At 35.9% G+C, this 26,044-nt stretch overlaps 2 protein-coding genes across 2 annotated transcripts; one reads left to right on the top strand and one right to left on the bottom strand.

The window, feature by feature from the left end:
• Positions 1-8,583: 8,583 nt before the first annotated feature.
• On the bottom strand, positions 8,584-9,963 carry LOC122019602 (protein JINGUBANG-like). Its single transcript, XM_042577055.1, has one exon. The coding sequence runs from the start codon at positions 9,961-9,963 to the stop codon at positions 8,584-8,586; it is 1,380 nt and encodes a 459-aa protein (XP_042432989.1).
• A 3,574-nt stretch (positions 9,964-13,537) lies between these two features.
• Positions 13,538-26,036, top strand: LOC122019821 (probable vacuolar amino acid transporter YPQ3). Its single transcript, XM_042577364.1, has 12 exons — positions 13,538-13,807; positions 13,967-14,009; positions 14,101-14,127; positions 14,196-14,294; positions 14,554-14,636; positions 14,712-14,871; positions 25,046-25,135; positions 25,231-25,335; positions 25,426-25,446; positions 25,513-25,571; positions 25,659-25,749; positions 25,843-26,036. The coding sequence occupies exons 1-12, from the start codon at positions 13,584-13,586 to the stop codon at positions 25,918-25,920; spliced, it is 1,080 nt and encodes a 359-aa protein (XP_042433298.1). The 5' UTR covers positions 13,538-13,583; the 3' UTR covers positions 25,921-26,036.
• The last annotated feature ends 8 nt before the right edge of the window (positions 26,037-26,044 follow it).

The following is a 26,044-nucleotide window of genomic DNA, read 5'->3' as shown; positions in this document are numbered from 1 at the left end:
TGAGAGGTTCAATGAACTTCTAAATGGTCTCCATTTGATTGAGAAAGTATGGAGAACTGAGACCTCATCATGTAAGCACTTAAGTCCCTCCCAAGAAACTCACTATGATCATCAATAGTTGATGTCTATAAAATTTTAAGGGACTTGTCAATTGTTAAGCTAGATAAATTATTTTGTGAACTAGAATTACATCAACAAGCTAATATAAGTCATAAGGAGAAAGGTATATGTTAGGACACTTGAGAGATAGAGGGGATGAATATTTTCTTTCGCTTCTTCTTATTGACGTTTGCAACAGAAGACTTGAAGTAATGCTAACATCTTCGTTTTACTTGGTTTCCATCTTCTTGAGATGACTAATCTAAGTATCCACATTATACACATACTCCACTATGAATACACTCATTCTCGAAAACAATCTGAAGACGGAGAAGCCTCGCACAAGCTCAAATACTAGAAATGTAATAAGAAATGCAAACTATGTTACAAAAGAAATCGAAAATGATTACGACAAGGAACCTTGCTTTACTTACTCTTTTCTTGCTTTGATTTAGCCTCTTATTAACTAAGAAATGCAGTAACACTTCACTTTGAATCGTCCAAGAATTGGCGACGAATACCCTAGATGAACTTCCCTTTATATCGAAGTTGTTTGAACCATTTTTTCCTCCAAATCGATTCGCTTTTCTTCCCAATTGATTGTCATGTCATTATTCAACCATTCAACCTATAAAATGACTTTTTTTTAATATCAAATTGATTGGGGAGCCATACAATAGGGACAATAGTAAGTCGACCTCGGGGTTTTGTGTTTATTTTAAGAAGTAAAGTCATAACTATGGAGGAGTGTTAAAGCATTGGTGTTTTTTTTCAGACTCCACTATGGAAGCTAAGAATATGACAGCCTCTGAGGCAACCATAGAAGTTATATGACTCATAAACTTCATGATGGACTTAGACATGATTTCTGGGTTGTCCAAAAATTATTACAATTTGTTGTAATTGTTGGTTGCTACTCGGAAAATCCAATGACTCCACTGTACAAAAATTTTGTACGTGATCTGAACCTTTCCTAGCTACCATGTGTCCTTTTAAGTTAAACTTGTATCTCCTGCGGAACTTAACACGTTTGATTCCAAGTTTAACTTATATGTTCTTTTAGGTTTAGATTTGGATCTCCTGCGGAACTTAACACGTTTGATCCAAATCACCTAGGTTATAAATTCAATTAAATATTAGTTTCCAAAATTGACTTCCAGTACTGCATGGCGAGGCACTTGACCTTCTTGGATATGGGAGCAACCACCACCGACTAGACAAAGCCTTTTAAGGAAAGTTAATATTTAATTTCCTTATATAACTCTAGGTTAACCAAAAGGAACAATCAAATCACAAGGAAAAAAGAAAAAGAACACAACATCGAAATTAAATTCGAAAAACAAGAATCGAATGCCTCTTGTATTTGTTATTTATATAAAGAAAAATAAACTAGTATGATGCGGAAATTAAATACTAGTTGTACCTCTTCCTTGTATGCTAAAAACCTCGAGATCTTCTGCCGTATCCCTCGCCTCTTCTTGGATGTCGTGTGGGCGACGATCCTCCAAGACGAACACCACCCGGAAAGCTTCTCCTCTTTCTCTAGAATTCGGCCACCACCACCGCAAAGGAGCAAAAGAGAGCAAAGGGAAGAGAGGGAGAGGGGTCAACCACTTGATGATCTCTAACAACACAATATCAATTGTTATGTTATTCAAGGCCTCCCCTTCCCCCCCTTTTTATATTAGTTTCCCAACGGAAAATTATGGAAAGAGTTTTATAAAAAATTAGACTCATTCCTATTTCTTTTTTTTTCTTTTTCTTTCCTTTTAATTAATCAATTCTAGATTGATTTATTAATTAAACAACTATTTGTTGATGTTTAATTATTTGACCGGCCCCTTGCTTGGGCACCAAGTAAGGTGGTCGACCACTTATTAAAAGGGAAAGAAAGAATTTTTTTTTTTATAAAATTTTAAAAGAAGAAAACTTCTAATAAAATTTTACAAACTCTCTCTTTTTTTTCTAATGTGGATATTAAAAGGAAAGTTTTAAAATTAAAACCAAGTTTTAAAATTTAAAACATCTCTAATAATATTTCTTTTTAAAAGAAAGTTTTATAAATTTTACAACTCTCTTTTAAAATCTTGTGGCCTAATTTAAATTAGGAAAATTTTATAAATTTTTAAAATATCTCTTTTTACAAATTGTAAATATCTGAGGAATTTTAAAAATTCAAAAACAACCTTCCTAATTTAAATATTGTGGCCGGCCCCCTTGCCCAAGACAAGGACCGGTCATTTCTAGAGAATATGTGGCCGACCATTGCTTGGTCACCAAGCAATGAACCGACCCCTTTTTAGACACTAAGATAGGCTTTTCTTTGGATGGACTTGAGGGTTTATTGAGGTTACAACATGGACCTAAAGGAGAAATTGGTTTTGGCCTTCCGATGAGCTTGAGTATCCCGTGCTCGCCCCGAACACACAACTCAAGTTTATCGATAATAACTCATTCCACTAGAGAGTTATTACCGCACTACCACACCAATCCCAAATTAAATTATGGGTTCCTTCTTATCATGAGTGTGTTAGTCTTCCTGTGTTTAAGATTATGAATGTCCACTAATTAAGTGAGTTACTGACAACTCATTTAATTAATATCTAGCTCTAAGAGTAGTACCACTCAACTTTATTGTCATGTTGCACTAGTTCCACCTGCAGGGTTTAACATGGCAATCCTTATGAGCTCATCTTGGGGACATTCTCAACCTAGATAACTAGGACACAGATTCCTTCTATAATCAACAACACATAATATAAGTAATATCATTTCCCAACTATCGGGCATATTGATTTATCGAGCTAAACCTCACCCTTTGATAAGTCAAAGAAATAAATATTAAATATACATGCTTGTTATTATATTAGGATTAAGAGCACACACTTCCATAATAACTAAGGTCTAGTTTTTTACTAAGTCAGTACAAAAAGAACTTACCTAAATGATCCTACTCAATACACTTAAAGTGTATTAGTGTAATTTATTAGTCAAGATAAACTAATACTTAATTACACTACGTCTATTCTGATGGGTTGTTCCTTTCCATCTTAATCGTGAGCAACTGTTTATAATTTATAGAGAACCGACAATATGATCTTCTAAGTGTGACTCCACACTCCATGTTATCTACTATATAAATTAATTGAACAATTACATTTAACAAATAAATGTAAACATTTGACCAATGTGATTCTTTATTTCAAAATAAATGTGTACAAAAGCTAAACTTTTAAGTATACACTCCAACAATAATAATAGTGGTGCAGTAGCAAACTCGAAGAAACCATAAGTCCATAAGACAAGTAAACACAATAGAGCGCAAGTACCACCCAATACGAGACATCTTATAACGAGGAAAAGTTGTTGTCGCCTAAATTGCATCAAATGTTAACCTGGATCTTTTCACTAAGACCCTTAAGGCAAGAGCTTTTGATGGACATGTTGAAGGGTTGGGAATCAGATGTATGGCAGGGTATATGCAACATAGTCTTTTAGTATAAGTGGGAGATTGTTGGAATGTATACTAAAAGCCTAGCTTTTGTATATACATTTATTTAGAAATAAAAAATCACATTGGTCAAATGTCTACATGCTAAATGTAGTTGTTCAATTAATTTATATTGTAGATAACATGGTGTGTGGTGTCACACACAGAAGATCATGTTATCAGTTCCTTATAAATTATAAACAGTAGCTCACGACTAAGATGGATAAGAACAAACCATTGGAATAAGTCGTAGTGTAATTAGGTATTAGTTTATCTTGACTAATAAATTACACTAGTACACTCTGAGTGTATTGAGCAGGACTCTTTAAGGTAAGTTCTTTTTATACTGACTTAATAAAAAAATAAGACCTTAGTTATTATGGAAGTGTGTGCTTTTAATCCTAATATAATAACAAGCACATATATTTAGTATTTATTTCTTTGACTTATCAAAGGGTGAGATTTAGCTCGATAAATCAAAAGACCCAATAAGTTGGGAAATGATATTACTTATAGTCTGTGTTGTTGATTATAGAAGGAAACTGTGTCCTAGTAATCTAGGTTGATAATGTCCCCAAGAGGAGCTAATAAGGATTGTCATGTTAAACCCTGCAGGTGGACTTAGTCCGACACAACAATAAGATTGAGTGGTACTACTCTTGGACTAAGATATTAATTAAAGTGAGTTGTTAGTAATTCAATTAATTAGTGGACATATGACATCTTAAACACAGGGAGATTAACACACTCATGATAAGAAGGAGCCCAAAATGTAATTTGGGATTGATGCGATAGTTCAATAATAATTCTTTAGTGGAATGAATTATTATTGATGAAATTAAGTTGGGTGTTCAGGGCGAACACGGGAAGCTTAATTTCATCGGGAGACCAAAATCAATTCCCCCTCTCGATCCCTATCGTAACCTCTTATATATAGAAAATTATATGCACCTATACCCACTTCCTTACCCAACCTAAAGGGGCCGGCCAAGCAAGCTTGGAGTCCAAGCTTGGGCCGGCCAAGACCAATAGGATGAGACAAGTAGGTGGTTGGCCAATGCTTGGAGCCCAAGCATAAGTGGTCGACCCTAATCAAATTAAAAGGGTTTTAATTTTTAAAATTTTTCTTATATAGATTCTATGGTTTTAAAAGAGAGTTTAAAATTTAAATATTTCCTTTTTATAGCTTTTCTACAAAAATTAAGAAAAGATATGATATCTTTCCTTATTTGTAGATTGAAAGGAAGATTTTATTTTTGAGAAAACTTTCTTTTTTTGTAACCATGTTCATGATTTAAAAGAGAGTTTTAAAATTATAAATTTTTCCTTTTATAAGTTTCTACAAAGGATTAAGAAAAGATTTGATATCTTTCCTTATTTGTAGATTGAAAGGAGATTTTAATTTTAAAGATAACTTTCCTTTTTGGAAATCATTCACATGTTTAAAAGAAAGATTTTAATTTATAAAAATTCCTTTTATAACCCACCATAAAGGGAAAAATTAATAGAGAAATTTTTATTTAAAATTTCCGGAAACAAATTAGGAAGTTTTAATTCTTGTGTTGTTAAAACTTTCCTTGTTTGGAGCTTTAAGGTGACCGACCATATGATTTAAGAAAAGGAAGATTTTATTTAATTTTTCCTTATTTGCCAAGACCAAGGATTATAAAAGAGGATGTAGGGGTGCCTTCATGGCTAACAACTCTATTCTATTTTCCTCCCTCTCTTCCTTGGTGGTGGCCGGCCCTAGAGCTTATTCTTCTCCTCTTCTCTTCTTCTTTAGTGGTCGGTTACATCCCTCTCTTGGAGCTCTTGTTGGTGGCCGATTCTAGCTAGGAGAAGAAGGAGAGATAAGAGCTTTGTTTCTTGCATCCCTTGGAGTTTGGTGGTGGTGGCCGAACCTCTACATCCTTGGAGGAGTCTTGGTAAACGAAACTTGGTGAGGAAGAAGAAGGGCTTGGGTAATTCTCATCTCGGTAGATCGTTGCCCACACAACGTCTAAGATAAGAAGAAGAATACGGTAGAAGATCAAGAGGTCGTTGCATACAAAGAAAGGTATAACTAGTAATTATTTTCCGCATCATGCTAGTTTTTTCTTTGTATGAATTCCAAACACAAGAGACATAAGATTCTAGAGTTTCGAATTTGTGATTCGAGTTTGTATTTTTTTTTATTTTTCGAATTTGTGATTCGATTGTTCCTTTTGGTTAAACCTAGAGTTATATAAGGAAATTAAATATTAGATTTCTTTAAAAGGCTTTGTCTAGGCGGTGGTGGATGATCTCATACCTAAAAAGGACTAGTGTCTCGTCATGTAGTCCTGGAAGTCAATTTTGGAAATTAATATTTAATTAAATTTATAACATTGGTAGATTTGGATCAATAATGTTAAGCATCATTTGCGATCCAAATTTAAACCATTAAGAACAGATAAGTTAAATTTGGAATCAATAATGTTAAGTTCCGTTTGCAATTCCTAATTTAATTTTAAAGAACACAATATGTTGTTTAGGAACGGTTCGACACTTGTATAAAATTTTTGTACAGTGGAACCGGTACGATCTTCCTAGGACCAACTAACAACGAGAACCTATGGGTCATACACAAAGAGCAAGTTGATTTGGAGATGAGTTCATATGATCGATCATTGGATTAAATCTAATCCGAATTAGACTCATTGAGTTAGACTCAATTAAATCCAATTATTGGATTGAGTCTAATTCGAATTAGATTGATGAAACTAATTTGGATTGTTATGGTTCAATGAGTTAGACTCATTAGGTGATGGTTCCAAGAGTTAGACTCATTGGGTGAACTTGAATTCAACTAGAAAGATAAATGGTCAATTTTGAACCATTGGATTGAATGGTTAATTTTGAACCATTGGATTGGAAGACTAAAGGGTAAAACCTTTAGGGTGCGTTTGGTTCGGGGTTATTCTTGATAACTTTGGTTATCCATCCAAGGTTATCAACAAAAACCTTGTTTGGTTTAGGTATTTGATGATTCCCAAGTAATGTTACATGCCCGACACGTCAGCAAAAGGGTCATGTAGCCCGGAATCGGAAACCCTCAGAAAACTAAGGTTTTTCTTGATTCCGGGGTTAACGATTTTTTTTTACCAAAAATACCCTCCAATAAGAAAAAACATGAAAAAAAAGAGAAAAAATGTAAAAAAATATTTTAAAAATGTAAAAAAACAAAAAAATTGTTTTAAAAAATTTAAATTTTATTTTTTTAAAAATAAATAATTTAAAAAAATAAAAATTTTAAAAATAAAAAATAAAAAATAAAAATTTTAAAACATTTAAAAAATTTTTAAAAAATAAAAAAAATTGTAAAAAATTAAAATTTTTAAAAAAATAAAAAAAAAATAAATTTTTTAAAAATAAAAAAACTAAAAATAAAATAAATAAATAAAAATAAAAATTAAAAAAATGTAAAAAAATAAAAAATATAAATATAAATAATATAAAAATATAAAAACATTAAAAAATAAAAAAAAACACATAAAAAAGTAAAAAAAATATACAAGGAAAAGAAAAGTAAAAAAACATTAATAAATAAATAATAATAATAATAATATTATTATTATTATGTATAGTTGGTTTTGTAACTGAGGGTAATACGGTAAAATATTAAACTAGGGTATTCATTAAAACCTTCAAACAAACAAGTTTTTGTTACATTACCTAAGTTGAACCAAACAACATTTGATTATGTTTTATTCCCTATAACCTTGGTTATGTGATTACCTGGTAATCACATAACCAAAGTTATACATGATGACTTGAACCAAACGTACCCTTAGTATTTATGAGATGAATATAAATATGATTTATGAAATTTTACTTAGGACACATTATATTTGAGGAATTAGAATTACTTGTAACATTGGGTTATCCGTCAAGATTTACCTGTACCTCCTAATTTATCCTAGTAGTTGATGAGAAATTTCTGTAAGCCTAGGTTAGTCATCTCAAAGATTATTTAGATAGTAAGAGTTAAATACCTAGATTAAAAAAAAAAAGTGAGTCATTCTAGTCTTCCGGACCGCAATAACAAAGCCCTAGTAAATCACCAACACAATCAAGGTTTGAAACTCAAGACCAATAAGGAATTTAGCATCGCATTCGAAAATTGGGGAATGTGGGCTACTGGGCCATTCGAGTGTTCATATTTTCTGATTTACCTAATGGGAGTACCAAGGAGAATTTCATTCATCTCAAAATTAATCAGACTGTAAGGATACCTAGGCTGATTTACCTGATGGGAGTACCAAGGAGAATTTCATCCATCTCAAAATTAATCAGACTATAAGGATACCTAGGCTATCGAAAAATTATAATTAGTGAGTCATTCTAAGAGGATGAGTCCATAAGAAGAGTCATTCTAAAAAGGATATATCGATAATTCAAAAGAAACAGTATTCATATTATATTGATGTCCTACTGGTTTATCGTCGACTTGTTGAGCTGATTGATCCAATTCTAATATGTTGGATCAATATCATGAGAACTTCCAACAACAAAACTTGAGTGTTGATATTAAAATTTGGAAAACTCTAGAGAATTAATTTCAAATTGTAAACTAGCTAGTATTTATATTCACTATGAATGTTAGACTTACTTGAAAATCATATCAATTATGATAGCAAATCATCCAACTATTAACCTAGCTTTTATTATAATTCAAGTATTTGACTCTTCGACTTCTTAATCCTAAAAAATGGGGAGGGAGCGAAACAACAAAGATGAAAAATATATTATATAAAAGGGGGAAAACAAGACATTACAAAGAGATTTGTATAATCAAAGTCCTAAAAAAAAAAATAGAATTTGTGGTGTTCTTTGGGTTGAAACAGGCATAAAGGAGGTCAAAATTGAAGGTAGTTGACCCATGATCTAATGGTGTAGCGTTGACTGTCCTCAATTTGAAAGCGTTGACCCAAGGAGATTGACTGATTTATGGAAAAGACAGGAGCTTTTGGATCTTAAGATGTCGTCACGTGGCGGCCCACCGCATCGTCCATGTCGGTCGGCACGTTCATTGGGCCCCTCAGCAGCGCCTCCGGCGGCTGCTCCGACACTCGCCACACCTTGACTGACTTGTCCAGACTCCCGCTGTACACGATCCAACTTCCCGCGCCGGCACCACCTTCGTCTCGCTCTTCCTCCGCCACCATGGCGAGGCACTTTACCGGTCCCGTGTGGCCGCTCAGCACCGAGAGGCAGCTGTGCACGGCGCCGTCCCGCCGCCACACGCAGATGTTTTTGTCGGCGGAGCCGCTGACCAGGAGGCCCCCGGCCGCGACGAGGCAGAGCACCGCCATCTTGTGGCCGCGGAGCACCCCTCCGTGCGCCAGCTTGACCTCGCCTTCCCAGAAGTTGACGAGCCCGTCGGAGGAACCGCAGTAGACGACGGGCGCGGAGGAGCTGACGGCGACGGCCGTGACGGCGCACTCCTGCTTCAGCAGGGTCTGCACCGGCGTGTGCTTTGTGGCCTTGGTCATCAGCTCGCGGCGCCACACCTTGACGGTGCCGTCGGCGGAGCCGGTGAAGACGAGGCCCCCGAAGGCGGCGACGATGGAGTTGACGGCGTCGTCGTGGGCGATGACGGACTCGAGGCAGCGGGAGTCGGCGATGCGCCAGACCTTGAAGGTCTTGTCCCAGGAGGCGGAGTAGAGGAGGCCGTGGTCCTCGTTGAGGCTGAGGCAGGAGATGGCGTCGGAGTGGCGGATCCACAGGGCGCTGCGGTGGCGGCGGACCTCGACGTAGTTGGACGGCTTGAGGGAGCTGCGGAGGACGTCCTTGAGGCGAGGGAGATTGCCGATGCGCTTGTGGACGGTGGGGTTCTTGGGGGAGACGCGCCACACCCGGATCTTGCCGTCCTGGTGGCCGGTGAAGATGCGGTCGGCGGCGACGACGATGGCCTTCACGAGGCCGCTGCTGGACTTGAAGCCGGCGAAGTCCTTCTGGCTCTTCCACACGCGGATGTTCTTGCTGTCGGATCCGGTATAGAGGACGTCGCCGACGGCGGCGAGGGAGTAGATGTGGCCTTCCTCGCGGACGAGGGAGGCGAGGAGGCCGGTGGCGGAGGCGGAAGAGACGGCGTCGCAGGGGAAGGGGGTGGAGGACTGGTGCCAGGGGGACATGACGAACGGGGAGTTCTCGCCGGAGGTGGCCAAGGGGTAGTCAGAATAAAATCCGGAGCTGGCGGTGGTGGAGCTGGAGTGGCGGACGAAGCCATCGACGTCGTCGGCGGAGGCGGCGGCGGAGTGGTGGTGCATCAGCGGATCGGAGTGCTGCACGGTGGCGTAGGGGAGGCTGTGGCTACTGCTGCTGTCGCCGTCGTCCATCATCGCGCGATCCATCGATGCGATATGGAGATGTCCCAAGGATTAAGGAGGGAGTTGGATTTGAAGGAGGAGGAGCGGCGCAGGGAGGGAGGAGAGCTGGTGGCGTATGCTTTTCCGGTGGCGGCGAACGCGCACGGCCTCATGCTCCCCGCGTTTCCCTCTTCTTTTCTCCTCCTATTTTCTTTTATATATATATATATATATATATATAGCCATTAAATGTTATTAAAAATAATAATTAATTAAAATATATATTTAAAAAATAGACTCAAAACTTTAACAATTGAGTATATTTCAATAATTTTTTATAATATTATATGAGATGTTAAAATTCTAAAAAAGAAAGTTCATTCAAAGCGATTGAAGAACATCTTATAACCACCTTGTCCCTTCACATATCGAGAAGTTGGGAAGTTGGAAAGTCAAGGAGTCGGAGTGCTCAAGCAGTCAAATTGATTCGAGTTGTCAAATAGACTGATTGACTCGGTGGTTGAATAAACTTGGCTAGTCGGATTGACTATTGACACGACTCATGGAGTCTATGTTAACTAAGTCTGAGATCATCTCCTACTTAGACCTTAGACTCCCTGTTGATCTAGTCAAGGGCTTTGGCTAGATCAATAACTCGATAGATCCTTCCTTATCACCGTTATACTGAAAATAATCCAAATATTCTAAATTTGTTAAGTTTCCTATTTTCTTTTTCTTTTTAATCCACTTTTATAGATAATAATTGGATAGTCTATTGAAAATGACTTCAATCCACTAGATTTAATTCCAATTAGTTATTTTTTGTTGTTTATCAAAAAAACATGCTTAACGACTATGAAAATCTCATATTCGTGTCGAATTAATATTTTTGCACTCTTGAATTTTTAGCTCTCGATTGGGATAGAGAAGCCTTTTCGATCGAACGTTTTGAATGGATGGGTTGAAATTAGTTGCTCCAAGTTTAGGAAAAGGATTACGATAACTATTTTAAGAAGGGGATTTAATTATCTTATTTTTCGAATTCTTTGTCGAGCAATCAAATAAACAAAAAAGGAACCCACAACACATCAACAAACTTTTAAAGGAAATTAGAAATTCTTATATGCCTTTGCCCTAGTACTAGGCCACACTAGCAATTCAAATTTAAAGGATTGAAAGAGAAACAATGCTCCATAAAGATTAGAAGAGAAGAAACACTAAGTGATCGAAAGGCGAAACTTTAGAGGAAAAAAAAATAGGGACAAGATAACAAACAAAGAGAAAATCATGACGTTATGTATTCATTAAGTGATCCGACTTAATGAAAGTGTGATTCATTCTCGATCGTGACTAACAACTTATTCGAGGCAAGGACCACTTGAAAAGGAACAAAGATTACTAATCATCTTTTTTCCTTAGGAGTTGCTTTTGAAGTTCACTAGAACTTTTCTTCGTCTTCCTTTCATTATTCTCTTAACAGTTAATTTTCTTGTTATATTTAAACCTATTGATGTAAGATTAATATAGGAGGATCTAATTTTTAATAGGTCATAACTTTTGATTCGGATATCATATCTAGATTTTATTTATACTCACATGTAGCTCTTTCAGAGATCTACATTTGTTACCGAGTGAAACTCATAGCTATCAAGTTTTGGATCTGAAAAATATTGTTTAGTATCTTTTCGGATAGGGTTGTTTCAACCATTCTTGAGGTCCTAGGCGGAAAAAAGAATTTAATATTTTAATAAATAAATAATATTAGAAACATTTAATTTTATTAGTTATATTAAAAGATGGAATTTGCCACCCTAGCAGCTGAACACGACCGACCTTATGACCATATGTGAGAAGGTAAATCGAGAAGTTACAGTTAACAATTGCGGGGAGAGCATTTTTCTTGACTTTGCCAAGATTCAATACCTTGTCCATTGCAACAATATCTATCCCGTATTAATCAATTTAACCATGTCCCGGAGGCGACATTTAATTCTGTTAGTAATATTTAAAAAGGCATTTTCATATATTAGCAATGATTATTTATACAATTAGAAGTAATGACCAATTAAGCCACGTAACAATAAATTTATCTTAGGTCAAACCTCACTTTTTTATTATTAGTAAAATTTAAAAAATAAAAAAATGTTTTATGTTATCTAATTTAGAAGCAGTAATAAATTATTGTAATACTATTAATATATATTTTAATTACATTTTTTTAAAAAAAAATATCAATGATTTTTAACTAGGAAGGAAAGTCTCGATACAACAGTAAAATTATTGTGTGACCTAGAGAAAATAGATTCGAGTACTAGATATAGTCACAACGTATAATAGACTTTGTTGGGAGCTTGAATATATTTTTGACTTTCAAAAATATTTTTATCAAAAAAATATATATCAATTAAGTGTAACCAATAAATATTTTTAATTTATTAACAAAATTTAATTTTGATTAATAAATTAATTTTTTATCATTAAAAAAATTTAAAACTACTAATTAAATTTTAATAAAAAAATAAAAATAAATTACCAACTAAATCTAATTTTAATAGTAAAAAATTAAAATTATCAATTAAATCTAATACAAGTAAAAAAAAAAAAAAATGATCCAAATTTAATCTATACAAAATTTAAAATTTTTGACCAAATATAGTTTAGCTAGTAAAAAATTAAAATTACCTATAAAAATAAATCTTGACTAAAATTTATTTTAACTATAATTTTAAATATTTAATATCCATACTCATGTTTTTAAATTAATATTCATATTTAATTTATTTAGGCATATATATGTAAAATTTGTAGGTCCCAATATAATAGGAGTCCTAAGTATAGACTTTAATGGCTTATGCCTTAGCCGATCTTGTTTTCGGAGGGTCTGAACATATTTTTTTCACTTATGTTTTTATGGTATTTAGGTTATTTTTAACAATTTTGTATATGTCAGGATTTATCTATAAAAGCATATGTTTAACTATTTAAGTAATTATCTCTATTCTTGATAAAATTTTCTTATGTTTTTTCTTTATAAAACCAGAGAACAGGATTTCTTTTTATTTTTTTTCTTTTCTTTTTCAAATTCTCTTTTTATTTAGTGTAAGACAATCGCTATCATATAGCGTCACTTATTTATTTACTTATCCCTAGCCTCTTCAAACAAATTTAATTAAAAATTATATTATTTTCTTATAAATTATTAAATTAAATGTTTATTTATTACATATATATATATATATATATATATATATATATATATATATACTAGTGTTTAAATTTATTTATTTTATATACATTTTCAAATTTTATATAGTCCAACACTAAACACCTAATTTATTTATTTAAGACTCCACTTTCATTTAATTCGAGTTTATTTATAAAATTGAACACTAATAAATTTGTTTACAGGTTGGATATCCCTTGCGCAAGAGATTCACCGGACGATCAGGTTCATTGTATCTAGCCCCCACAGAACCTGGAACGGACCGCTGTCCAGATACTCTCTCCTCCGACCGTCCGTGCATGTCGACGACCAATCATTGTACCCGACGAATCTATCCTTTTCCCTGCTCGATTCTCCGCATATTCTCCATCAATATTCCTCTCTTTGCACTCCTCAACAAACAGAGACAAACAGAGAGAGAGCAAGAAAGAGAGAGATATCGATGGAGCTCCGGTCATCCTCCTCCTCCTGCTTGGCGTGCGTGGGGTGGATCGAGAGGTACTTTAGCGACTGCGTGTGCAGTCGGAGCAGCGAGGCGTCGTTCGCGCTGGGGATTGCCAGCCTCCTCTGCTGGGGAGTCGCCGAGATCCCGCAAATCGTCTCCAACCTCCTCAACAAGTCCGGCCATGGCGTATCCCTCACCTTCCTCCTCGCTTGGGTCGCAGGGTAGACATAATATGTATTTTATGTTTTATGATTATCGAGCGCAGTCATCTTTTGCCAACTTAAATTACTATTTTCATAATCGTATATACTCTCATTAATATAATGTCATTATCAATTGTAATCAATTTACGATTATCATCACAATCCCTTTGCTTGTAGGGATGTCTTCAACTTGGTGGGGTGCCTTCTCGAGCCGGTCACGGTGGGCATCTTCTTCGACTTTCGATTCAGTGAATTTGTATATTTGAAAACTAACTTAGGGTTTTATTTTGTTCTCGCATGGGTTCGATCAGTTGCCTACACAATTTTACACTGCGGTGGTAAGTGATGTGTGTTGCTGTTGCAGTTAACTTAATTAGGGTTTTTCAATCGATTTCATGGTGTGCAGTTGTACACAGCCACGACGGCTGTGCTGGTGCTGCAGGTGCTTTACTATGATCACTGCCCAAGGTGGAGGAAGAGCACTGGCTTAGGAACTCAAGCAAAGGTCAGTAATTAATGAGTAATATGAAGAAGATAATGATCTTGTGTGTGTGCGCGCCTCCATAGTGGTGCAAATCTAGAGCTTGAGTTGCACCAGAATCGATTGATTTATGTATGAGCATGACTTATGTGCACCGAATGTCGAACCAAGGCAAGATTGCCTATATGATCCAACTTATGTTTTTCTCAATGGGATAATAATAATCACTAAATTGTCACATTTTTATTATTCTTAAGAAGATTATTGACTTAACTTGCTATAGGTTGAGGACAAGAGCTGTGAAGGTTTGAATACAAAGCATACACAACCAATACCAACAACTGTTCTTGGAGATTTACACTACATGTAATTAAGAGTTGTTTTTCTAGCCAAAAACTAATAACTACTTGCAAATTTGCTTAGTTATAACATCTATTGTAGGTCGGCGAGGTCTTTGGCAAGCAGCGGGACACCGCCATGTAAGTCGTCGTACCTTGGACAAGCTCGGAGTGGACCGTCGACATTAGGGTACATCACATCCTCTGATTCTGATGGAGATGGATCGCCAAAGCATCAATCTTGCCGTAGGATCTTTGGCTCGGTAAGTATTTCCTTCCTAGATACCTTTGTGACTTGTACTCTTTCTTTTGTGTGTTCACTCTTACATTACAACAACATTCGATTTAGATCCTTCAATTACACTTTTATTGATTGTGACCTAAGGTTCAAATTAGATTAACGCTTATCTTTTCCATAAATCAATCTTAGAAAGAGTTTTATGATAGAGTGAGCGAGCATGGGAAGCCTATCTATATCGTTGTTAATGACAATCTATGCGTCCTCACAACACCTTTTAGAGAAGAAGACAATTAGTATCGACTATAACTTTCGATCATCTTATTGGTGGATTTGGAGTTTAGAGTCATAACTGTTGAAAAATTAGTTTGGTGACCTTTAGAGATAAGACAATTATTTTGTGAGTAGACCATCGTAAATTAATTTCTCGAATGAATGAGAAATTAATGATTAATGAAGGGTTGTTCTGGTATGATCGGACGAAAATTTGATTCGCTTACAAGTTGGATTTATGAATGAACGCTAACTCGAGTACGTGGAACTATTAAGTGATATGACATTATAATTAATTTCATTAATTAATTAAAAGATTAATTATTGTGATATTAATTAATTGATTAATTAATATTTACAATAAATTAAGTAAATAGTTACCCATGTTCAATTAAATTAATCATAATGAAAATGTTTAAGTGAAAAGGTTCAAGGGAAAAGACACATCTAATATCATTTCATGATCTTTTGGAAGAAACCTTTCACCTCTTGAGAGTAACCCTTCATCCCTATAAAACAAACCTCATTCCTTCCACTCAAATCACTCAATTCTAACTTAATTCTCAAGTTGTGAATTCTTCTCTTGGGTTCTATTCTCTCTCTCCTCTCTCTCCTCTCTTAAGAGTTTCAAGACTTCGAAAGTTCGACAAAACTCGAAATTTGGAGTGCTCCTATTTCGTGATGTAAGTCGGTGTATCTTGGGAGACGATTGGCAATAAACCGTAAGCACCTGGGCGAGACAATATCGTCTTAAGTAAAGAAGGCCTAGCCTTCATCTCGGCCTTAATACTCTTATCCTTAGGGATGAGTTTACCCAAAGGTGTTGTGTCGATATCCGAAGGGATGGTTCGATGATCGGCAAGATTAGCTAGGCCGGTAGTGACGATACCAAGAAAGGTATGTCTCTTACCCAAAGGGGTACTTCGATAACCGAAAGGGGATGTCGAGAGTATAAATGGGACAAGGTCCACATCACCATATTGAGCTCCACCGGTTAGAATTATTGACTCATTGTCGAGATGACTAACCAGACCCAACTGTTGGATCTCAACATCGAAGATTAATATACTCATATTTTTTTCTTAGATGAATAATATCCAACAATCTTAAGATGATATTGACAATTATGGCGACCGTGGGTTCCACTCCTACTGGAGAAAAATTGGAGAAATTCTCTGTAATTGTCTTCAAGCAATGATAGTAAAAGACAATGTATTACTTGAAGAAAATGTATCTCTTAAGGTTACTATCAAAAGATATCCTAGCACATCTAAAAGTGAACCTCAAGCGATGAGAGAATTACTCACAAGAAAGAACAGAATTTTCCTATGTGAGAACCATGCCTAAAAGGATATAACAAAATTATACAATGGGTAAAACTAGACTTGAGTCTAACTCAATCATGCCTAAGTGGATGTTAAAAATAGATGAGTTAGAAGAATTGTATTACATGTGTTGCAAATAACTAAGAATTGAGTCAAATGTCTCACGAAGAATAAATGCAATCATGATCAGCACTCCAATCAAACAACTACAGCTATGGCTCGATGAGATTGGAAGACCAAGGGATGTATACTTCTAGAGTCGAGTATCTCTCGAAGAGTAATACAATCTTGGTCAGCACTCCAATCAAACGACCACAACTTTGGCTCAATGAGATTGGAAGACCAAGGGATGTATACTTCTTGAGTCGAATATCTCTCGAATAGTAATACAATCCTGGTCAGCACTCCAATCAAACGACTGCAGCTTTGACTTGATGAGATTGGAAGACCAAGAGATGTATGCTTCCTGAGTCGAATATCTCTCTAAGAGTAATACTATCCTGGTCAACAGTCCAATTAGATGATCATAGCTCTAGCTGAGTGAAATTATAGGACAAAGTGATGCATACTTTCTAGATTGAGCACTTTTTGACAACAAGTGTAATCATGACATCATCCTGATTAGACAACCGCTCTTTTAATTCAGTGAAATCAGAAAGTTAGAGTCATGAAGACTTGCTTTTAAGCAATATTAAGACTCTTGAAGTGTTTTATAAAACACTAGAAATGTGGTTAGAAAAATTAACTAAGCAAGAACATCATCCATGGTGATTGAGGGAGAGAATGCAGGGCATTGTTCAAGGAATGTTTCTCAAGGAATAACAGCATTCCAATAATTGATTATATCACATTCACCTCAATTCAATAATGGTGGCGTAAACATTGAGGAGATGATAAAAGCTATGTTGATAACTTTTGGGTTTATCCTGAAAATTACGGAGGAAATTGTCCTCTCGGTAAACCACAAGTCCCAGAGATAGAAATGAAAATTTTCTATAAGGCATTGAAAGGTTACGAACCTTCTAATGAACCCTATAAATGTGAGGGCTAACCACTGTGCCAATATATATGATACATTATAGTATCTAAGAAATTATGAGAAGGGCACTAGTGTAAAATGGTAAGTTTTAAAATGACTTAATACCATCAAAACAGTATATCTCTAGTGGTAAAATCTTCATTGAATATAGAGAATTGTGTGGATCTGCTAGGCCTACCAAGAGATTGTTAGGATGTATACTAAAAGCCTAGCTTTTGGTATAAACATTTATCTAGAAATAAGAATCACATTGGTCAAATGTCTACATTTATGATAAATGTAATTGTTCAATTAATTTATATTGTAGATAACATGGTATGTGGAGTCACACACAGAGGATCATATTATCAGTACCTTATAAATTATAAACAGTAGCTTACGACCAAGATGGAAAGGAACAAACCATTGGAAGGTCGTAGTGTAATTAGGTATTAGTTTATCTTAACTATATAATTATACTAGTACACTTAGAGTGTATTGAGTAGGACTATTAGAGGTCGTTTCTTTTTATACTGACTTTATAAAGGAACAAAGACCTCAGTTATTATGGAAGTGTGTGCTCTTAATCCTAATATAATAACAAGCACATATATTTGATATTTATTTCTTTAATTTATCAATGGGTGAGATTTAGTTCGATAAATCAATAAGCTCGATAAGTTGGGAAATGATATTACTTATAGTGTGTGTTGTTGATTATAGAAGGAAACTGTGTCATAGTAATCTAGGTTGAGAATGACCCCAAGAGGAGCTCATAAGGATTGTTATGTTAAACCCTGCAGGTGGACTTAGTCCGACATGACGATAATGTTGAGTGGTATTACTCTTGGACTAAGATATTAATTAAGTGAGTTGTCAGTAACTCATTTAATTAGTGGATATTCATTATCTTAAACACAAGGAGACTAACACACTCATAATAAGAAGGAGCCCAAAATATAATTTGGGATTGGTGCGGTAGTTCAATAATAGTTCTTTTGTGGAATGAATTATTATTGATAGAATTAAGTTGTGTGTTCGGGGCGAACACGGGAAGCTTATTTTCATCGGGAGACCAAAACCAATTCCTCCTCTCGGTCCCTATCGTAGCCTCTTGTATATAGAGATTTATACCCACCTATACCCACCTTTCTACCCACCTTAAGGTGGCCGGCCAAGCTAGCTTGGAGCCCAAGCTAGGGCCGGCCAAAGCTTGGATCCCAAGCTTAGGTGGCCGACCACTAGAATATTAAAAAGGTTTTTTATTAAAATTATTTCTTATGTGGATATCATGGTTTTAAAAGAGAGTTTAAAATTTAAATATTTCCTTTTATAGCTTTCTACAAAAGATTAAGAAAAGATTTGAAATCTTTCCTTATTTGTAGATTGAAAGGTAGATTTTAATTTTGAGAAAACTTTCTTTTTTTTAACCAAGTTCATGATTTAAAAGAGAGTTTAAAAATTAAATATTCTCTTTTATAAGTTTTTACAAAAGATTAAGAAAAGAATTGATATCTTTCCTTGTTTGTAGATTGAAAGGAGATTTTAATTTTTAGAGATAACTTTTCTTTTTAGAAATCATCCACATGTTTAAAAGAAAGATTTTAATTTATAAAATTTCCTTTTTATAATCCACCATGAAGGGAAAAATTATTGGAGAAATTTTTATAAATATCCGGAGACAAATTAGGAAGTTTTAATTCTTGTGTTAATTAAAACTTTCCTTGTTTTGGGGAAATAAGTGGCCGGCCATAATGTTTAATGCGAAGAAAATTATTTTTAATTAAATAAATTTTCCTTTTCATGGCAAAAGAATTAAGGAAGTTTTTAATTAAATTTCCTTATTTGCCAAGACCAAGGATTATAAAAGAGGGGATAGAGCTGCCTTCATGGTGAACAACTCTATTATTTTTCTTCCTCTCTTTTCTTCCTTGGTGGTGGTCGGCCATATTGGTTTTCTCTTCTTCCTTTTCTTTCTTCTTCATTGGCCGAACCTCATCATCTCATGGAGCTTGAAGGTGGCCGGATTCTAGCTTGGAGAAGAAGGAGAGAAAGGAAGCATCCCTTGGAGCTTGGTAGTGGTGGCCGGACCTCTACTTCTCTTGGAGAATTATGGTGGCCGAATCTAGCTTGAAGAAGAAGGAGCTTGGTGGTTCTCGTCTCGGAAGATCGTTGCCCACACAACGTCCGAGATTAGAAGAGGAATACGGTAGAAGATCAAGAGGTTATTTTTGCTTACAAAGAAAGGTATAACTAGTAATTGTTTTCCGCATCATACTAGTTTTCTTTGTATAGTTATTTATGGAAATACCAAACACAAGAGGCATATGATTCTAGAGTCTTCGAAATAGTTTTTTCGAGTTTGTGTTTTCTTCTTTTTCGAATTTGTGATTCGATTGTTCTTGTCGGTTAACCTAGAGTTATTTAAGGAAATAAATATTAGCTTTCCTTAAAAGGCTTTGCCTAGGCGGTGGTGGTTGCTCCGATATCCAAGAAGGCCATGTGCCTCGCCATGTAGTCCTGGAAGCCAATTTTGGAAATTAATATTTATGGAATTAATAACTCAGGTAGATTTGAATCAATAGTGTTAAGTTCCGATTGCGATTCAAATCTAAACCATTAAGAACAGATGAGTTAAATTTGGAATCAATGATGTTAAGTTCCGTCTGCGATTCCTAATTTAACTTCTAAAGAACACAATAGGTTATTTAAGGAAAGGTTCGACACTTGTACAAAAAAAATTTTGTACAGTGGAACCGGTACGATTTTCTTAGGACTAATCAACAGAGATCAATTATACTGTATGTCTAGGGAAATGAGTCTAAAACTCAACATTTAAATCGAGTAGTGGTAACCCAACCATGTTGATTGGAGATTCCAAGATCATGGTTCAAAATGGACAACTAAGCTACAAGATTCGAGACACCTAGGAGTAATTACTCCAACTCATTTTTGGAGACAAAAGGTGCAATATGTGAAATGAGTAAAGGATGAACAAAAGTTCTTAATGATTCCTATATTATATCATAAAGGGTATAATAGGGTATTGCAGGATACTCTTAATAGGAGGTCACCTATATAAGTGTGAAGACGGGTCGCTTCAATGAAACACTTATGAATTCTAAGCTTTGTCCATGACCAAAACGGACACGATAGAGAACTAGTACAAGCTTAGGGGGCTATTGTGTGGATATGATTGTCTTGGTTTACACCAACGGCTGAACAATTCAAGACATAATTCATTGGGCAGCCAAGTAAATATGATCATATTCCTTTACGGAAGGTTCAAAGCCACAAACGTAGATCCACTACCTTAGCGGTCCCCCTAGTGCCGACCACACAATATGGAGGGAGGTACATACAGATACACAGGTCATAGGCGTATGATGGGGTAAATCCTAGGTCCTCAGTTCCTGAGAATTGACCTCTGACCATTACGCTAGAGATGTCATGCACCCACTGTCTGCGCTACGCCCTGAGGGCAAGTTTCAAAGCCACAAGCTACCTTTTCTGATGCAATAGTCTTCCGATGAAACTCTTGTTTGAGATTTGAAACTTATCTATAATTTCTATTCATGTGGGGGATGGTTGGAAAATTAGTTTGGTGACCTTTAAGGATAAGACAACTATTTCGTGAGTAGACCGTCGTAAATCAATTTCTCGAGTGAATGAGAAATTAATGATTAATGAAGGGTTGCTCTGGTATGATCGGACGAAAATTTGAATCACATACAAGTTGGATTAATGGATAAACGCTAACTTGAGTATGTGGAACTTTATTTGAGGAGTATGAAATTATAATTAATTTTATTGATTGATTAAAAGATTAACCATTTGATATTAATTAATTGATTAATTAATATTTATAATAGATTAAGTAAATAGTTAATCATATTAATCAATTAAATTAATTATAATAAAAAGATTTAATGAAAATGCTTAAGTGAAAAGATTTAAGAGAAAATACACATCCCTTATTCTTTCACCTCTTGGAAAAAACCTTTCACCTCTTGAGAGTAACCCTTCATCCCTATAAAACAAACCTCATTCCTTCCACTCAGATCACTCAATTCTAACTCAATTCTTAAGTTGTGAATTCTTCTCTTGGATTCTATTCTCTATCTCCTCTCTTAAGAATTTCAAGGGTTCGAAAGTTCGACAGAGCTCAAAATTTGGAGTGCTTCTATTTTGAGACGCAAGTCGTTGTATCTTGGGAGATGATTGCCAATAAACCGTAAGTACCTAGGCGGGGCAATATCGTCTCTAAGGAAAGAAGGTCTAGCCTTCACCTGGACCTTAATACTCTTATCCTTAGGGATGAGTTTACCCAAAGGGGTTGTGTCGATATTCGAAGGGATGATTCGATGACCGATAGATTAGGTCGGTAGCGACGATACCAAGAAAGATATGTCTCTTACCCAAAGGGATACTTCGATAATTGAAAAGGGATGTTGAGAGTATAAATGGAACAAGGTGTACATCGTCATACCGAGCTCTATCGGTTAAAGTCATTGACTAATCGTCGAGATAACTAATCGGGCCCAATTATCGAATCTTAATATCGAAAATCAATATACCCATATTTTTTTCTTAGACGAATAATATCCAACAATAACCATAATAAAAAGCATGGTAAAGAGAGATTAATTCTCGTGTTGTAGTAGTTGTTTCTACCATTTCTTACATTTTATAAGTCAAAATTTGAAAAATAAATAAATAATAAGAAACAAAAATAAATTATTCAATTATGAAAAAAATTGAAAATAAAAGCCGAGCAACAAGGTAGAATCTAAGGTCGTGTTTAGCTTAAGTTTTCATATATAACCTGAAAATATACTAATCTCACCATAATCGTCCTTACTCTTCTACCGTCATTGCAGCCACCTACAAGGCATCTAGTGTAGGACCATAAATACATTAAGGGGGTCCCCGATCTAGTGGCTAGCACATAAGGTATTATCACAATGAGGTTTGAGGTTTGAATCTCGACAAAGCCAAGGTAAATAGCTCCCTTATGTGCTAGTCATTATTCCAAAAGCTAGTAGCCGCCTGTAATTTACCTCCTCCGTGTTGGCCCTCGGACGGATTGGCGGGAGGTTGGGGGCGAGCGTATTCGCCTTTTGCCATAATAAATACATTAGGGGGGATGAATACCATTTTTCAAAATTATGAATTAAAATAAGTTACGTAGCGAAATAAAAAAAATAAAAAAAAACATTAACACAAATGATTTTACTTGGTTCAGAGCCTATGACTCCTACTCTATGGCCCACAATCGTCGATCGCTTTCGTTGATCAATCATTATCAGTTTGAATAATTAGTTACAAATATTGAGTACAAGAACTGAAATTAGTTGTTACCGACAAATAGAAAAGAAATTTGAATCACTCGTTCTTCGAATTTCAGAGCAGCCTTTCGGTGTCATCGGAGCCTTTTCAGAGCAGCACGCAAGAATGAAACTTGTAGTAGTTGATCTCCTGAAGTTGCTAGTCGAAGTCCCTTATATAGGCCCATTCCGGACGCCTGAAAACCCTTAGGGCACTTGGATCGTTGCTAACATGACAATCTCTCATCAAAACTTTATTCGTGAAGTTTATCCGCTTCTGGGCGTCTGGACCCCTTCAGGGCACTTGGACCGTTGACGTGGGTTCGGCCAGTCATCGCGCTCCAACTCAGTTTCAGGATAACTTTTCTGTTCCGGACGCTTGGGCTAATTCTGGGTACCCGGGTGCTTGCGGCCTGCCCGGGTGAGGCTGGTCCGGGCACCTTGACCAGCTCTAGGTGCCCGGATCCCTTCCGAGTGCCCAGACTCACTCTTTTCAACCTTTGAATTCCTGTAAAAAGAAGTTAGTCTAGGCAAATAACAATATATTTATCCTGTAAAATAGAGTTAACACAACATTAATAAGATAGGAATAATAATTAGATCATGTCTCCTCGAGACCAGGATTTAGTCAAGGTTTTAACTTAGGTTTCCCAAATGGACCTAAGTTGGACCGATGCCTACAGTTCCCTCAATCGGGAATGCGTTTTCACTGGATCTCTCCTTCGGTTGCTTACCTCTTACTTACCAACTACAATCGCTTGACTTATCTTTTGACCTACCAGGTCTTCCCGTCAATTGTCAAGTCCACAGACCTAACTGAACTTTGGTTGGTTATCAGGTCTCATGGACTCAACCGGACTTGCCGCCAAATATTGGACCCCACGGACCTATCTGGACTTCCCACCAGCTATCAGGTCCCGCGAACCTAGTTGGATTTCAGCTTGGTGTCAGGTCCTCCATATCCGTCAACTCCTGCACCTTGGTAAAATAATTAGACAAACAACATATTCTAACTTTAATCCCTTTGTTATTCATCAAAACCTGAGTTAGATCATTAGTGCAAATTGCACCAACATCTAGGTCCCCTCAAGGAAGGGCTAAGCGTGACCTAAAGTGAAAGGGTCCAAACCCATTAAGCGAATTGTTCCTCTGCAGTTCACCATAATCCGATTCGACGATGGCGGCAACGAAAGAGGAGACCAAGACTAGGGGATGAAGGCAAGCCTTTACTGTAACATATCTAAGTAGCCGTGGGCGATGAAGGGAGAATCCGGATTAGGAATGGACATTCGAGTACGAGACTTGTTAGTGTCGATGGTGACGACGTCCAAGGTGGCATCAAAGTGATCGAAGAGCTTCCAGAGCTTCCTTCCATCAGGAATCAAGGGTTGTGCAGCAACGGTGAAGAGGGAGAAGCTTGAGATCCAGATGAGAGGCCCAAGAGGATGCATGTAGGGGTTCAAACTCGCCCATTTGGGAGCGGAAAGAGCCTCGACTACCTTCACCTCTAAGGCGGGCGACAGAGCGCTTGCTATCCACTGAGCTTTTTGAAGAAGAGTGGACTGGGCAAGTGATCATAACACGAAAGAATTTTTGTACGAAAGGGCAAAAATCGAAAGATAATTTTGGGGGAAAAAATTGTTAACTTTGAAATCATGGAAAACCTCACACTAGGTAATCACATTCTAGATTATATTCCTCATTTACTAATGTGACGGACATACTCCATTGAGACTCATTACTTGAACCAAATAAAATTAAATAATTAAAGTTATCAACGAATAACCTTCAACTAAACCATCTTAATTGGGAATAAAATGAATTTAGCTAAGAATGTTAGTACAAGGGAGCTAAAAAAAAATAGAGAATTATAGTCAAGCTATAAGAAAAAAAAATTCTAACATGAGAAATATTTTATTTTCTTTCAAAAATTGAGTAAAACAGAAAAACAAAACTCCTAAACCCCAAAACCATAAAACTAAGGAATGAATGATGGAAGAAGGAAATCCAAAATCAAACCTACCACTCTGATATTGATGTCGAAAATTAAAAATTATGTTAACTCAAAATTTATTTGATACATGAGATCCCAATTATTATTTTTTTAAAAAATTAATAAGACAACTTATTCTTTATAAAATAATATTTTTCAAGAAATACTATTATATTCCATAATTTATAAAATATTTAACCTATTTTTTAAGGATATATAAAGCTTTATCTAAATATATTCCTTGCTGACTATTATTATTTCAGGTTGGTTATGGAACTTTCATGGCTGCTTCACTCACTTTGCCATTTCATACTAAAGCAACAACAGAAGGCCTACAGGAACAACTTTTCCAGGTTCCATTACTAATGATTCATACAAATACACAGACAAAATCAAAACTTTCTTATATATCATAATTTGATGATTGCTCTTATTTTCTCAATTGTAGAAAGTAGTCACAGTTCCATCACAAGGAAACCCTTATGGACAGCTCTTAGGGTGGGTCATGGCTGCCATTTATATGGGAGGTCGTTTACCTCAAATATATCTGAATGTGAGAATCAGTACCCTATTCGATAAGTTCATACTTAAAACAAAAAAATTGTATATGTGCATGTATTTGATGAACAATATTATCAAACAGATAAAGCGAGGGAGTGTCGAGGTATGATCTCAATCCTTCAGTTTTGAGAATTGATGGCCAAACTTTTGATGTTATCTATGTTTCTAGGGTTTAAATCCTTTGATGTTCTTGTTTGCACTCATTGCGAATGCAACTTATGTTGGAAGGTTTTATCTCCCTCTCACTATCTCTCTATCTATTTGCATGAAAAAAATGTTGTTTTACATGTTTGGGATTTATGATCTTGGGTGCAGCATACTTTTGAGGAGCACAGAGTGGGAAAAGATCAAGGGAAACACACCGTGGTTACTCGATGCGGTCGTCTGCGTGTTGCTCGATCTATTTGTAAACTTCTTCTCTTCTCTGCTTGTGGTCTTCCATGATTACTGTGATTCTTCAAATTTAGTATTGAATGTACCTTGACCTGATTCTTGTCAGATCATCCTGCAATTTGCCTACTATAAGTCCGTGCGGAAAGGCGAAAGCGATGAAGAAATCAAGCAAACCCTTGTTTAAAATATGGATGAAGTGTGTAACAAACCTGAAGCATACGATCCCTGCAGAAGTATGCCAATTATTTTCAATAATGTGACATGAAGTTGATTGTAGTTAGATTTACTAGTTTAGCATTGCGATACAA

The sequence above is a fragment of the Zingiber officinale genome, chromosome 9A (assembly GCF_018446385.1).
Source record: "Zingiber officinale cultivar Zhangliang chromosome 9A, Zo_v1.1, whole genome shotgun sequence".
NCBI classification, from domain to species: Eukaryota; Viridiplantae; Streptophyta; class Magnoliopsida; order Zingiberales; family Zingiberaceae; genus Zingiber; species Zingiber officinale.
Note: the sequence above shows the minus strand (reverse complement) of the source record. Positions and strands in the feature narration are given on the sequence as shown.